The sequence below is a fragment of the Mustela nigripes genome, chromosome 4, assembly GCF_022355385.1.
Source record: "Mustela nigripes isolate SB6536 chromosome 4, MUSNIG.SB6536, whole genome shotgun sequence".
Classification (NCBI taxonomy): domain Eukaryota; kingdom Metazoa; phylum Chordata; class Mammalia; order Carnivora; family Mustelidae; genus Mustela; species Mustela nigripes.
In genome coordinates, this window is record NC_081560.1 from 102,121,475 (window position 1) to 102,137,128 (window position 15,654).

The 15,654-nt window shown below is 44.9% G+C and overlaps 1 protein-coding gene across 4 annotated transcripts in view; it reads right to left on the minus strand.

Annotated features, from left to right (window-relative positions):
* Positions 1-11,273, minus strand: part of HECW1 (HECT, C2 and WW domain containing E3 ubiquitin protein ligase 1) — a 455,383-nt gene extending 444,110 nt beyond the window's left edge. For 3 of the 4 annotated variants that reach the window (XM_059397215.1, XM_059397212.1, XM_059397213.1), the window contains exon 1: positions 10,971-11,273. In XM_059397215.1, coding sequence (XP_059253198.1) covers positions 10,971-11,000 — 30 coding nt within the window. In that variant the 5' untranslated portion in view covers positions 11,001-11,273. Of the gene's footprint in view, positions 1-9,545; positions 9,653-10,970 lie in introns of those variants that run through there. The other variant, XM_059397214.1, reaches the window with a different exon arrangement.
* Between the last annotated feature and the right edge of the window lie 4,381 nt (positions 11,274-15,654).

Here is a 15,654-nt window from a genome sequence, read left to right on the forward strand (position 1 = left end):
AATCCCGCACAAAAACAAATGCTTGTCATATAATGGAAACTCAAGAAATGTCTTCTAGGTGAATAAAACAATTGAAAATTACTTGAAAATGATTAATCAGAACTTTAAAAGTTTATATACAGTATTTATACATTTTATATATATTTCCATATTATCTGTACATAGATGTGTGTGTATACATACACACAATGCATTTTTATTTTGGTTTGTGATCCAGTAGTCCCTAGGTCAAATTTTTCATTAGAAGCTTAAAGCCTTTTCAGTATATATATAGTGATATTTTTTCTTCTCTCCTGGGAAAAAAGCCGAAAATAGCAATTAGTGACTTCCAACTATTTCCCCAAGGATGTCACACCAGGACCTGAATGTATGTTTCCCAGACAGATGCCTTTTACTTACTTGTAACAAAAGGGTGGAGAATGTTTGCAAAGTTCTTGTGAGAGATATTTCATCAAAAATTGTGCTAGCTTGCTACTCAAAGTTGTCATGAAGACAGAGAACAGCATTGCAATAAAATTCCCTGGTGAAATTTAACCAGATACTTTATTGTGAATTGTTTTTGAATCAGAGTGGATTTAAGAAACACTGACTATCTCATTCTTTCAAGTAGACACCAGGTTTACACAAAGTCCCCAAACATGGCCCAGCAGAGCCAAGGGGCCAGATCTGTCAGGCATTTCCAAAAATGAATGCACCACACAAGCAGAATGGTAACATACAAATCTTGTTTCCTATTGCCTGGGGTCTGAGTCTTTTGACATTCTGCAATTTCTTCTCTATGGCTTCTTTCAGAAGATCTAAAAAGTCAGGTTTCTTCTGAAGAAGGAAGTCACTCAGACATTGGTAAGAAGGTAACACTGTGAACCTCCCTTTGGGGGGGCAGCGCCTGGGTGTTTCTGTTGTTAAGCATCTGCCTTCAGCTCAGGCCATGATCCAGGGGTCCTCGGATGGAGCCCCACAAAGGCTCGGCGGGAAGCCTGCTTTTCCCTCTCCCACTCCCCCTGCTTGTGTTCCCTCTCTCTCTGTCAAATAAATAAATACAATCTTAAAAAAAAAAAAAAGTCCCTTTAGGAAAAGTTATCAGGCATTCTTCTGTTCATGGCTGGGCAGGACAGCAGGGAGAAGACAGGTTCCATGTCTTATACTGCGTGATCTTAGGAAAGTCTCACCTGTCCTCGGGCTTACTCTTTTATATACAAGGATATTAAAAATTGAAGATATGGTCCAGCTATAAACTGCATTCAGCCTTTAAATAGTGAGTTCTGTTCCTGGACGCTATTCTCAGCACTTAGGAAAATCGATGAAAAAAGCAGGATAGAAATTCTTGTCCTTGTGGAGTTCACCTCTTCCAAATTTCCACTTAGTGTTATGATATGCATTTCATGGATGCATACATTGTGCAGAAAGCCATTCTAGAAGCAATACAATACAGACCTTCTCAACTCAGATTGTTCCTCGGGGCACTCATTCATTTAACATTCAGAGACATATCTGCAATGGCAGATACCAGGACAAGTATTTTCAGGATACTAAGATAAACAGGACATGGTCCGTAACCTTGGGGAGCCCATCATTGAGTAAGGAGGCTGAAATGCGGGAGAGTCAATAGCGAGCATACAGTGATCCCCATCGCATGGGAAGTCAGGGCAGGGAGAGTTCTATCCACTGGAAAACTCAGGACATAAGAGTTAAGCGAGATCTTAAAAACAGGTAAATTTATAGAGGGCTAGGGAAACTGAGATTAGAACACAGTGTAAGGAAGAAGGTACATCATTACAGGAAAATGGAAAGTATGTTTGGAGAAATGAAAAGAAGTTCCAGTGGGCTGCAGGAGAGGTCAACAGGAAATCCTGGGACATGGCTGGACACCACCCACAGACTTGCAAGACCAGCCTGGGGAATGGGCTCTTTCTTATGTAGACATTAGGGGCTCCTGATGGTTTTAAACACAGAAACAACATATGAGATGAAAAAAAAAAAAAAAAAAATCAGTGTGGACCAGAGGAGGCAGAGACCAGAGGGCAGAGAGTTTTATCTAGTCCTAATAACAACAAATAAAATACTCAAATTTGAGGACAATGGAGTGACCAACAGCTACTTGCCCCTGGGGTGAGGAGGAAGCAAAGACAAGCTTTAACCATGAGAGAATGCCAGCCTGGATTAGTAACACAGAAATTGAGTACCAACACAATACCCAGGCAGTATGGGGCACCTGGGTTAAAGCCTCTGCCTTCTGCTCAGGTCATGATCCCAGGGTCCTGGGATCGAGCCCCGCATCGGGGCTGAGCAGAGAGCCTTCTTCCCTTCCTGCCTCTCTGCCTAATTATGATCTCTGTCTGTCAAATAAATAAGTAAAATCTTTTAAAAAAATACCCAGGCAGTAATGAAGAACTCAACTCCCACCTTTTGGAGTAGGGGAAATCATTTATGGAAATCACTTATTGGAGGATCCAGAGACCTGAAAATACCATCCAAACTCTAACCCCACAGATTCTGAAAAGATTTTATTCTGTGCCCAACGTCACTCAGAATACAAATCAAAACCACAAGGACACACCACTGCACATCAGTCAGAATGGCTAAAATCAACAAATCAGAAGACAACAGGTTTTGGCAAGGATGCAGAGAAAGGAGAACCCTCCTCCTACACTGTTGGTGGGAATGCAAGCTGGTGCAACCACTCTGGAAAACAGCATGGAGGTTCCTCAAAAATTTGAAAATAGAGCTACCCCATGACCCAGCAATTGCACCACTGGGTATTTACCCCAAAGATTCAGATGTAGTGAACCAAAGGGGCATTTGCACCCCAGTGTTTATAGCAGCAATGTCCACAATAGCCAAACTATGGAAAGAGCCCAGATGTCCATCGACAGATGAATTGATAAAGAAGATGTGATTCATATATACAATGGAATATTACTCAGCCACTAAAAAAGGATGAAATCTTACCATTTGCAACAATGTCGATGGAACTGGAGGGTATTATGCTAAGTGAAATAAGTCAATCAGAGAAAGATAATTATCATATGATTTTGCTCTATGTGGAATTTAAAAACAAAACATAGGGGAAGGGAGGGTAAAAATAAAAGACGAAATCAGCGAGGGAGACAAAGCATAAGAGACTCTTAACGCTAGGAAACAAATTGAGGGTTGCTGAAGGAGAAGTGAGTGGGGCATGGGGTAACTGGGTGATGGTCATTAAGGAGGGCACATGAGGTAATGAGTACTGGATGTTATATACAACTGAAAAATCACTGACCTCTGCCTCTGAAACTAATATGAAGCATACATTAATTAACTGAATTTACATGAAATTCAATTAAATTTAAAAAAATAAAAGAGTGTGGCTACTATGTTCCAGGCACTGTTCCAGACACTGGACAAATAAACGAGTCCCTGGTCTAAGGCATTTACAAGACAGAATGGGAGACAAGACAATGGATGCATAAGGAAGCAAATACACCACAAATCAAGTGGTGTCAAGAAATGTGAAGAAAAAGAAAGCAGGGAGATGGAAGAGAAGGCAGTGTATACATGGGTGGTCAGGGAAAGCCTTTCTGAAGAAGTGATATGTCATCAACCGAGAGTCAAGCTTGCACATACCTGGGAGAAGCCTCCCCTCCCCCTGCACACGCATCCCTTCCAGGTTAAGGGAACAGCATGGGAGATGAGAGTGTGAGTGGCTTGGTTAAGGAAGGTTAAGGAGGTTGGGGACATGGGCCTGGTACAGCAGGAGTGGGAGCCCCATTTATAAAGGGGCTGTTGGCCAAACAGGAAGTTTGGATTTCATTTTCAGAGGGATGGAACCATCAAAGACTGTGGGCAAAAAAATAACAGAGATTTCTGACTGTTCTGTGTTGTATTTATGCTGCATGCCAGCATAGCCTGACACATAGCAGACATTGAGTCAATATTTGGTGAACGAATGAATGATCATTTGGGCTGCCTTACAGAGAACAGATTGCAAATGGGCAGGGCACGCAGGAGACTGGTTGGGCATCCGTGCAGAAGCTGAGAGATCATGGTGGCTGAGATAAGTCTGGTTATGCTGGCCAGACGTGGTGAGAAGAAGGGACTGCCATTTGCAAAAAGCCGGATTAGAAGAGAAACACAAGTCAGGGGATCAAAGGCATTCGGCCTGAGCAACAGAAGAACAGAGGCGTCCCTTTATACAGATAGAGAGCTCCAAAGGGAAGGCAGCTTTGAGGAGTGAAAATTGGGGTTTGTGTTTTGCACAGACAAATTTTAGATTGCATGGCATTCAGGGAGATGCCAGTGGTAGCATTCTAAGGTGAGCCAGGACCACTGAGATAGACTTGATGATCATTGGCATAAAAGCTGTATTGAGACCAAAGGCAGAAATATAGGTAAGAAGAGATGTGAGAGCCAAGCTCTAGAGAATTCCATCATGTAGGGATAAAAAAATCAGGGACCATCAAGAGAGCCTAACAAAGAGATCCAGGGACACAGTAGGAAGCCAGGAGAATCTGGTGTCCTAGAAGCAAAGGTCTCAGGACAGAGAAAACGGACCCTAGGGTGTGATCAGCGGCACTCAGATGGGAGCTGGCCTGGTACTGGATAAGCAGACACTGACAGTGACCATCATGGGGACAGTGGGAAGGAAGGGTGGGGACCAGAGCTTGAATGGGTGCTCTGCGAGGTTGACAGAGAGACGAAGCAGGAGCACACATGGTGCTTCCAATGAACCCACAGTATTCTGGTCTCAGGCTACACGGCTGGCCGGTATTTTTTTTATTTTCTTCATAATTCACAGATATGTTAATCATCTTGTTAGCGTCAATTAAACATTACACAATAAAATACATTTTCACGGCTCACACAGGGGGACTAAAGAAAGCCAGCGTGGACCACTTTATCCAGGTGTGTTCTGTAAGAGGGAACAGAACACTGACCAGCTGGGAGGGGTGTGGAGTCTGGAGAGGCATCTGAAATGTCCCCTATCACAGCATGTTTCTGTGTCAACTGTTTGGAACTTAAGCTGGTGTTGTCCCTTTACAAGCCAGTCCTTTGTCTTGTCAGGGACAGGGGTGACCCTCAAAACTACTTCTTTCTCAACTTCAGAAAGCTCATTTCCACAAAATAGAGGGGACGATTTTGTTAACTGAGTAGTCTTACATTTTGATGGTAAAAGGAATTAAGAATAACAACACTTTAAAAGAGAAGTTCTTTTAAGAGTAAACACCTATCGATCACATCCTGTGGTTTTCTGGCTGGTCAGTGTGATGCAGGAGGGACCATGATGGACGGCTGCTGTGGCTGCAGACAGCAAGCAAGCGAGGTCTAATGTGTCCAACCCTAGTCTCCCCTTAACCTGAACCTCTGAATTGCAGGACTGAGACTTCTGTTTCTCAAACTGTCATGACTTAAACCCCGAAAGCAAAAGCAGGGAACATGTGTACAAGTTAAATGAGTGTCAGTTTAAGGACAAACTGATTGAATCACAATCACTGGCCATGGATGTGAATTCTGGTCTTCTTTTTTTCCTTTCCACACACATGATATTTCCCTGACATCTGTTCAATCCAAATAGATCTAGAAAGTGTGAAAGGGAAAATCTGCTCCACTAAATATATAAAAGGGACCCCGAGTGAAGTCTCCATGATGGCATTCGTCATTATGGGCACAGATGGCGTCCTTTTCCAGCACCCCCCACCCCAACAACACCAGCTTAAGTTCCATACACTGAATTCTCCCCCAAATACTGCAAGGCAACAGATACTGGGTAACACCAGAATAGCCTGTCTGTACAGTACATCCTTATTTATCAATCCTCTGTGTACATCAAGTTTTGGGCCAACAAATCAGGAAGAGTGTGAACAGGGCACAACTCCTGGTTGCTATGGGGAATCCAGAAGTCATTGTCTAGTGACCAGGGTGCTCAGTGGCCTTGGTGATACCCTGCCCATAAGCAGTGACATTATTGTCATCGTGCATGGACTGCTTATCATTTTCTCTACAATGCCCATGTCACAGAACATGACAACCACTTACCAATAAATGCCCATACATCCAAATATTATGATATGGGACATATAAATCACCAACATACTGCTTTGTTTCCTAAAGTGTTGAAGGAGGCTTTAGGACAAATGCCCAGTGATTAGAAAGTCCATGTTGATGTCCAACAAAATCATCAGATGAGCTAGTCTGCCTCTAAACCTCATTGTATCTTAACTTGAGAAGCAACAGTTATGAAGAAAATAGAGGGGCGCCTGGGTGGCTCAGTGGGTTAAGCCTCTTCCTTTGGCTGGGGTTATGATCCCAGAGTCCTAGGATGGAGCCCCTCATGGGGCTCTCTGCTCAGCGTGGGGGCCTGCTTCCCTCTCTCTCTCTCTCTGCTTGCCTCTCTGCCTACTTGTGGTCTCTGTCTGTCAAACAAATAAATAAAATCTTTTAAAAAAAGTTTAAGAAGATAGAAAGTGTTGAGACAGATGGAAGATTATGAGACGCCTGCATGCATCCAGTGGGATGGGGTAAGGGTAAGTGGGCAGAGCTACCAGCCCCCAATGTGTTATGGCTGAGGCAGGACATCAGCCGAACTCAAGAAGGGGCAGAAACACAAAACAGTAAGTAAATAAGTAAATAAATAAGAGCAAAGTGAGGGACCAGAAGGCAATGGGAACATTGTTAGATGAATCCCAGGGAACACTTCTGACCGCCATGGTTACTCAGCTGTGAAACACACTCCATGGTGAGAATAAAAACATTTTACTCTAGGTCCTCGAAACTTGACTATCAAACCATAAACTAACAGACATTTTATACAAAAGTTGGGGATCATCCACTTTTCTCCTCACTGGGAACAGAAATGCCACAGATTTTTTCCTTTCATATAGTAAATCTAATTTTACAAATAAGAAAGAACTGTGATAGCTACTTATGGACAATATGGTTAACAGAGATAACCCAGAGGCTAGCACACATAGCCTTAAGTGTTTCTAGTAGATATATTGCAAAGTTAGGTTTATAAATAAGTGTAAATATTAATATAATTATAATTAATACTAATCTTTGTCTCCCTCTAATTCAATTGAGTAAACCCACAAAAACCATCCCAGAATCACGGCGTTAGACATGACCTTTTGGATTACCTGGTTCAACTCCTTACTTTTAAAGAGGAGGAAATCAAACCTCAGAGAGGGAAAGTGACTTGAAAAAAGCTGCGTGGAACATTCCACACTGTTTTCTCTAAAAGTCCATGAGTGTCAAACATGCTTAGGGTTGCCTTACAGGAAGGCATGTGGATTTGAACTTCCTGGTTTCCTAATAGTAACCCGTCCTGCTTTTCAGGATGAAAAGGTAAGGAGGTGACTGGATGGAAGCAAGGGGTCTGTCTGTAAGTCACACCTGTTGGCGTAGAAATCAGACTGCGAGGAGACAGTCAGAGTGGGCTGGTGGCCCAGCAATGATGGTTGTCTCTGGTCTAGCTGCTGGCTCATTTCAGAGGTTAAATGTGATTCCAACAGAACAACTCTCTGCCAGGGGCATTCCCTAGATAAGTCCATCATCAGAGCAAGCTCCAATCTTAGAGAGGAAGTGGCAGAGTGGGGCTCACCCTCACCCGTCTAATTGTGGGCTGGAGTTCAGGGGCTGAATAAGTTCCCTTTTAAGGCCACAGCAAGACAGAACCAAGCAGCTATCAGATCAATTTTATCAAAAGATAACCCAGGTTTTTCAAGTAAGAAAGAACCCAAGCGGGCAGTCTTGCAATCTCCGTGATTTCTCCCTGAGAGCCGGGGGAAACTTTTCTCTGGGGCAGCATGAGGGAAGGCACAGATTTGAGTCCTGGCTCACCTGTTTCCTCAGAGGCTTACATAACCCCTCCGAACAGCCCATCTGACTCACAAAGGGAAGAATTCCCACCTACCTCCTGCCTAAAAGAGTAGAGGGCATTGTTATGACCTGAAATGCACTCAACCAACATTCCTGAGAACATACCCCTGTCCTGGGCGAAGTGCAATGTGCCAGAGAGATGAGAGATGAATTGAACAATGTCCTTGTCCTCAAAGTGCTCGCAGCACATTCAAGGAGGCTGTGGTCCTTTCACACCTCCTGCAACTGCAGTATGATAAGAGCTACCTCAGAGGTATGAAGGAGAAGGCTATGGAAACAGGAGAGGGGATACTTTATTGCGCCTGGCAGGTATCCTTAGTCCCGGATGTTATTATAATTGTAACTTTAAAACAATGAGCAGAGTACAGTGGAAAATTGAGTAGTTAAGCATAAATCGATGACCAAATACCCCAACCACTCCCAAACTGTAGAAATTACTACAAGCACCTGAAAATGCTTTGCTTGCCTTAGCATAATTGTTGCCTCATTTCTATAAAGAGCATCAGTGCTAGCAAGTTTTGTGAACAATATCAAATTCTGTCAGGGAAAGTAAATCAGACACTATTACCAATTGCCAATGAAACAACCACTTAGAGTCTTTCATTAAAAACAAACAAAAAAAAATCAATCATTGGAAATAAGCTATATTGTCCATTACTTAACAAAAGATGAGACTGTAATAAAGAACTAATCCACAAACAAGGAGAAAATCTGTTACCCAGTATTCCTCTAGGTACCCCAGACCCTACCAAATCTTTTGCCCTAGGGAATAAAAGCAAACAAATTTGACCTGTTTGAGTCATTGGTTAATTTCATCTAAAAGAAAATGCAGATGCCAGAGTTAAAACAAACTGCAAGGTGTTAAAACAAACCATAGATTCTATAATCTGTCCCTTTGTTGTTTGTATAATTTGGGCTATAATTATTGGCCTTGATAAACTTGGTAACTTTTCTTACTCCTCTACCATTATCACACAATGCTCGAACTGGAAGGAGCCCCAGAAATCAGCCAGTCCAACTTCCTCACTTCACTGATAAGGAGGGGAGATGGCAGAGGCTTCTTCTCCCATAATCACATCTGTCCTTTTAGTCCTCCCTGCATTGATAATCATATCTGATGCAGGCATCACAGAGACTAACGCTTAAATGATCTTTTAAAAACACCCTTCTTTAAAAGCCAGAAGCGCAAAGGGAAGCAAATGACGGTACAGACACAAGTCACAGGCGTTGCAGTCTCTCTGTACTGATCCATTAATAGGCTGTGCCAGCTCAGCCTATTGGTGGTCTCCCAACCAAGTCAATAATGTCACAATCTAAACAAACTTGGGCAATTTGCCTTCATGAAATAACTACCTGAGACAAAATGAACTGTCATTCCACAAAGCTGCTAACCTGCCCTAGACTGGGACTCCAGAATTAGTCAGAACATGGTTTATTAAATGAAACACTCTGAAGTTCAATTTGCCTGTGGGTCTAGGAACTAAAATAGTCCTACTCCCCCCCCCCCCCCCAATGCCACATTCCAGAGGAGGCGGCAAACAGAGGGAAGGGGCAGCAGGGAATTCTGCCACTCTCTTTTGCTCCAAGCACGCACACACATTCATACACACAGGGTAGGCATTTGGACTCTAATCCCTTCTTAGTGGAAAACACACATTTTCAAAATGAATCCCCGATCTAGAACGAATTACCGTAATAGCCACAGCCGGAGCGAGTCCGCTGATGAGAAATGCAGATCTGGCCACCTGCTTTGAGACGCCTTGGACCGCGACACTGCCTGAGTCTTTAAAGTCTGGCGTTTTCAGGTAGGGCATCTGCCCTCCTAAATCGCGTTTAAATCCCAGGAAAAGAGAGAAGATGCCTCCCTTAGTCTTTGAACTAGGCTGCTCGTCCTGTTTACATTTCTGCTGAACACAGCCTTGTTATCTTTTCAAAGAGAAAAAAATAAAAACAAGGGGGAGAATTGTGCACCACTGCAGATCCCAAGAGAAGTAAGCACAAAACTATAGCAACGTCAAATATCTTCAGCAACTAGGAAAATCCCCACTTGCTATCTGGTGTCAGCTCAATGCAGACAGGGGCGCTCTGTGCCCGGAACCACAGGAAGCCGGGCATCTCCGCAGCCTGTGTCCCTGCCAGCTCCCCCCCACGCGCTCAAATTGGGCAGGGAAGTTATGGTCTCTGTGTGCAAGACAGAGAGACAGACCACGCACCCACACTCCGCAAATCTGCCAAGTGGCCGAGACGTCAAAACGGCAGAGCGATCACAAGGCACTGGCGGAGCGGGGATGGAGGGGCCACATTGTTCGAGCCCTCGGATTTTGCTGCATTGTCACGGCCCGGGAATGTAGGGGTAGAAGGAAGCGCACCTCTAGCTAAAAATGGACCGCGCGCATTTTTCCCAGTGGCTCCCTCCCCGCCTGCGTGCGGCTCGCAATACGGTAGGCGACGAAACGGGCTGCTCCCGCTAAAACTCAGGTGGCAGGCCCGGCTGAGCGGTGCCGCCGGCCGGGGACAGGGAAGCGCTGGAGCAGCACCCACACCGCGCATCCTGCCACCACCCAGGGGAGCACGGCCCCGACCTGCCCCGCGCCCCCTGAGAGAGCACTGGCAAGCTCGCGCGGGGCTGGGGACTCGCTCGGCTAACCACGGCATTGCATGGGACACAATTGTCTACGAGGGAACCCGAAGCAAAGCCCAAATTCGGAGCCTTGGTTCGCAAGGGGTGGGTGTGGGCTGGGAAGGGGGATTACGTAGGTCTCTCCGCCCCCTCCCCTGACACCTCCTAGCCGCTGGGAGGGCGCCGGGGGGCGGGGGAGGCGCCACCAACCCGCTTGGGGGCTTCTTTGTTTCTCTTCGTGCCCCGCAGGAGGGCCCGGTGTGCCTGCCGTACCCAAGCCGGGGTCGCCCCCCGGGATGCCTGCCCGGCCCGGGCGGCGGCACGTCCCACGCTGACAATTGAACCTCGCGGGAGAAGCGAGAGGGTGGGGAGGAGGGTGGATCCCGGGCCCTGGGGAGGGAGGGCGCTGCCGGGGCCTCGGGAGCGGCGGGGAAGCCGCCCAGAGAAGGGCGGGGGAAGGGGCTGCAGGCAGAGTCCCCGCAAGGCGCTCGCTTACCTTGGCAGCCCCGGCCTGGGCACAGATCATGCTCCTGTCAGCGCGCAGGTTAGAGCCGGGGGGCGCACGTGCCCTGCATGGCGCGCCGGGCACCTGCCGGGGACCGGGGCGCCCACCCGCTCTCGCAGCGCTCCAGCGGCTCGCGGCTTGCGGTAGCCGCCGCCAGGGCCACGGCGAGAGGCGCGCGCTGCTCGGTAGTGTACGCGCGAGGACTGGGCGGGCTCGGTCAGAGACCCACCGTATTCGGGCAGCCACAACGGCGCCTGACGCGCGGTAACGCAGCACACTTCATCGCTTTATCCTCCCGCCCGCATCCCCTCCCTCCCTGCTCCTCTGTGGGTACCAGACTTCCCGAACCAACCACAAGCCGGGCTTGCTCTCATTAGCGCTGCCCCGCCCTGCAGCCTCCGCGCACCCCCACCCCGCCCCCGCGGTAAATATATATTGATTCTTGTTACCGCCGGCCCCGTCCTTCCTACACCCAGCAGGCACACCGGGCATATCCAGCACCGGCCCCGGCCCACTGGCCCTTTTGTGTCGGAGCAAACATTATGTCCAGAAAGGATCTGGTAGAGACACCCTAGCAGATGACAAGTGTTCTTGGCCTCTGTCTTACACACTTTCCCCACCTACCCTATACACAGTTGTGAACACTCACACATGTCTAGGCACCATCCTGTGTCTGCACCGCAAAAACACAAAACAAACATTGTAATTACAAATGCAAAGGGTGAAAATACTACCCCCCCCCCCCAATCTATTGTTGGGCAAGACCAGCTTTCAAACAGGGTTTCATACTAAACTGCTCGCAGTATCAGGATGCTAGAACTGGAAGGAAGCGAAGAATAAATCCCTCCTTGTACAGCCAACCAAGATGCATAGAGAACTGAAATGTTCGTCGCTGTTGGCTGCTGGCTGCCCTGTGTATGTAAATCTATGTGCGTTTGGTCGGGATCTGGCTTGATGTATTCACATAAGATGCAGTGGTTTTGAGCACGTGCTCTCCATCATCTGTAATCCCATGAACTGCATTCTTCAGAATGCTTATTTATTTATTCCGATTCTCCTGCCCAGCATCTCCTAAGTGAGACATTTTACACACCAGTAGAAATCTTTCCCACACCCCAAGCTCAGTCTTCCTTCCCACACCCCAAGCTCAGTCTTCCTCTAGAATAAACAAAGGGTGGCCCTGACTCCGGAACTCCTCACTCCTCATTGAAGTCAGTGCACAGACTTCTCTAGACCAAGACTTCTCCCCCAACCCTGTAAGATGGGATGTTTCTCAGTGACTCTTCCTTCACTGGCCCAAGTCTTGAGTTCTCTCTCACAACCAGAACTTTTCAGGAGTGGAAGAGTTGGAAAACCACAGTGAAGAAAATTCTTTACTTCAATTAATTGTCAAGAGGTTCACCTCTCTATTTTCAGGGTCACAGCATCAACCTGGCTCAGAGACACTTTTCTGTTCTCTCTGTCACCGAGATAACTGGACAAGTGAACATCTTTTGTAGGGTTTTTGAAGCAACAATCCTGAACTGTGCTTTATTTTCCTCTGGGGAGTTTCCTTTTTCATACTGAAGGCAAAAGATAAGAAAGCAGAAGTACACCAACTTTCACCTTTTGGCACATGGAGTAAATTCTTTATGAAGCTGCTTCTCCACGTTGGAGGCAATGGCAGCACACACACTCACACACTTGTTGTCCCCTGTATTCTCCACACTCACATCGTCATGTGAGTCATGCAGCTTGGGTAACAGCATCTTGTTTCCCAGAGAAGAAAACCAAGGAGACATGGGTTCTCCAGTGGCTTCAAGGTCTCATGGCCCGCAGAAGACTCAAGTCTAGAATTAACTGACTTTGGCTTCCCGAACCTTAAAGCGAGGCATATTGGGTGGAGAAATAATCAACTTCAAAGCCATCCATTTGTGAATCACATTTATGAAGCTTCTAATATTTTCCAAACAGTGTTATAAGTACCATAAAATCAAGTCCCAGTCCTAGTGCCCCTGACAGCACTAACCTTACATAAGAGGGCTAAGACGATGAAGCATATGCAAACACTGGGTCTTATCAATATAATGATGTCACCTTGTGTTGCCAACTTTTGTAACTCAGGGAGGGATTGGTACACATGTTCGACTCAGGCCACATGCAGATAAAGACAGACAAACAGTATCCTTTGTTATCAGCGCCGACAGTGCGGAGAAAACTGGTGACTTGAACCAACCAAGGGATCACACCTAGGAACAGACCTCCATCATAATGGCAGAAGAAGAAATCTGGTTTTTTGGTTGTTTTTTGTTTGTTTTTTTTTTTAGACTTTATTTATATATTTGTCAAAAAAGGGAGAGAGAACAAGCAGGGGAAGCTGCAGGCAGGAAAAGAACCAGGCTCCCCAATGAGCAAGGAGCCTGATGCAGGACTCCATCCCAGGATCCTGTGATCATGACCTGAGCTAAAGGCAACCAGTTAACTGCCTGAGCCACCCAGGAGACCCAGAAGTCAACGTCTTATAGTGAAGTACCAAGCAGCTGAAACTGTGTTCATGCTGTCATGTCTGACATTGTCTCCATAAGACCAATGTATCCATGATACAGAATTCTCATTTGAGGACACCTAAGGCTAAGGATAGTAATTCAGAGGACAAGGTGTCCAATTTTGGTCAGCTGAACAAGCCACCTAGAGAAACCAGGCCTTCCTCTTATGAAGGAAAAAGGATTTTAATTAGTAAACGACTAGGGATTGACAGACTATCGTGGCAGCTATGAGAAACTTAAGGGGGTTTGGGATCAAGGGTGGGTCAAACAGAGACAGAGGTTACATGAAGGAACATAGAACTTTTCTTATATGAATTTATCTACTCATTCAACTATATTTTTAATGTGCTAATTTCTGGGGATATAACCTTGAAGAAGACAGAGTCTGACATCATGGAGATCAGAGTTAAGAGTACTAAAACCTCTAATTAAAGAAGTGAACGCTCTGTATTTGATAGATGAGGTGAGAGGTAAAATGGAAGGCCCGTCATCACCTATTACAAGGGCCACAAATTCAGACCCAGATGTGGGGAGTGAGAGTGAGGTTAAAGGACAAACTTCTTAGAATTAATGGTGCCTAAATTAAGAGTTAGTATTAAAGGATCAGGAGGAATTGGCAGGTGAAGGGGGGAAGGAGAAGGAGCCAGATTAACATGGCAAGGTGAGAAGATGGGCGGAGTGATGTATGCTATATTGAAGAAAATTTCAGTCTGATTAAGACAAAGACAAAGGTGTATAGCCGTGTCTTATTATGGTTTTAAATTGTATTTTCCTATTAATTAATGAAGGTGAGCTTTTTCTCATGCTATTTTTCATTTCTCTCTTATTTTCCATTTCTAGTGGAGAGTCTGTTCAAAATTTTTGCCCGCTTTTAAATGGTTTGTTTCTTTCCTGTTGAGTTTTAGAGTTCTTTATGTGTTAGAAATGTGATTTCTAAATATTTCCTCCCAGTCTGTGATTTACCTTTGCATTCTCTTAGTTTCTTTCACAGAGCAAAGTTTCTAAGGTTGAAGGAGTTTACTTTACCAACTTTCTTTTATGAATCATATGACTAACCTGAGGTTACAAAGAGTTTGGTTGTTTTTTTGTTTGTTTGTTTGTTTTTTACAACTTTTGCATCTTACACTTAGGTCCTTGGCCCACTTGGAATTATATTATATTTTAGATGTGAGGTTTAAGTCATGGGGTCTCTTTGCGTGTTTTTGCACATGGGTATTAAATTATTCCAACACTATATATTGAAAAGACTATCTTTTCTTAATTGAATTGCTTTTGTAACTTTTCAGAAATAAATATTGATAAAGGTCTCTTTCTGGATTCTCTGTTCTCTACCACTGACCTGTTTGTCAGTCCTTTTGCTAATATTACACTATCTTAATTACATAGATTAATCCTAAGTCTTGAGATCAGGTAGAGGCCTCCAAACTTGTTTTTTTCCCAAGTCGTTTTGTTTATTCTCACGTATTTGCTTTTACGTAAAAATTTTAGAATCAACTTATCAATCCCTACAAGAAATTCCTGCTATGGTTTTAACTTAATTGTGTTAAATTTATGTAACAATTTCAGGAGAACTGACCTTTTAATAATCTTCCCGTTTCTTTCAGTGTTCCAGTCCATACGCTTACTGTACCTTTGTATTTCTTTAATTTATTTCATCAGTGTTTGAGGTTTTTAGCATACAGGTCATACACATGTTTTCTTAGGTATATACCTAAAAATTACAGTTTGGGGTCCTACTGTGAAAGGTATTAATTTTAATTTTGAATTCCACTATATATTAAAATGTACCTGGGATTCAGACATGTAGGCACAGAAATTATTGCCAAGAAGGAGAAAAGTTACAGATTTCTAGAAATAAAAAGTAGGACATGCCATGCAGAGTCGCATGGAAAGTAGCTGGATCAGTCAGGAGGCAGAAAGGACAAGGGGAAATCATAGCCCAGAGCCCTTACATTGTTCTCTGCAGGAAGGAATCAGGGGAGTAGGACAGGCCAGTTGGCACAAACTTAGAACTGGAGAGTTTGAATAATTTTAGTGGGCTCTGGGCTAGAGAGGTGGCCTCAAGTTGTACTGTACTTGGCCCTGGGGAATTATTCTCTTGGTGTATGGAAATTAGATAAAGGAGATAGTTAGGAGTCAGAATTAGCTGG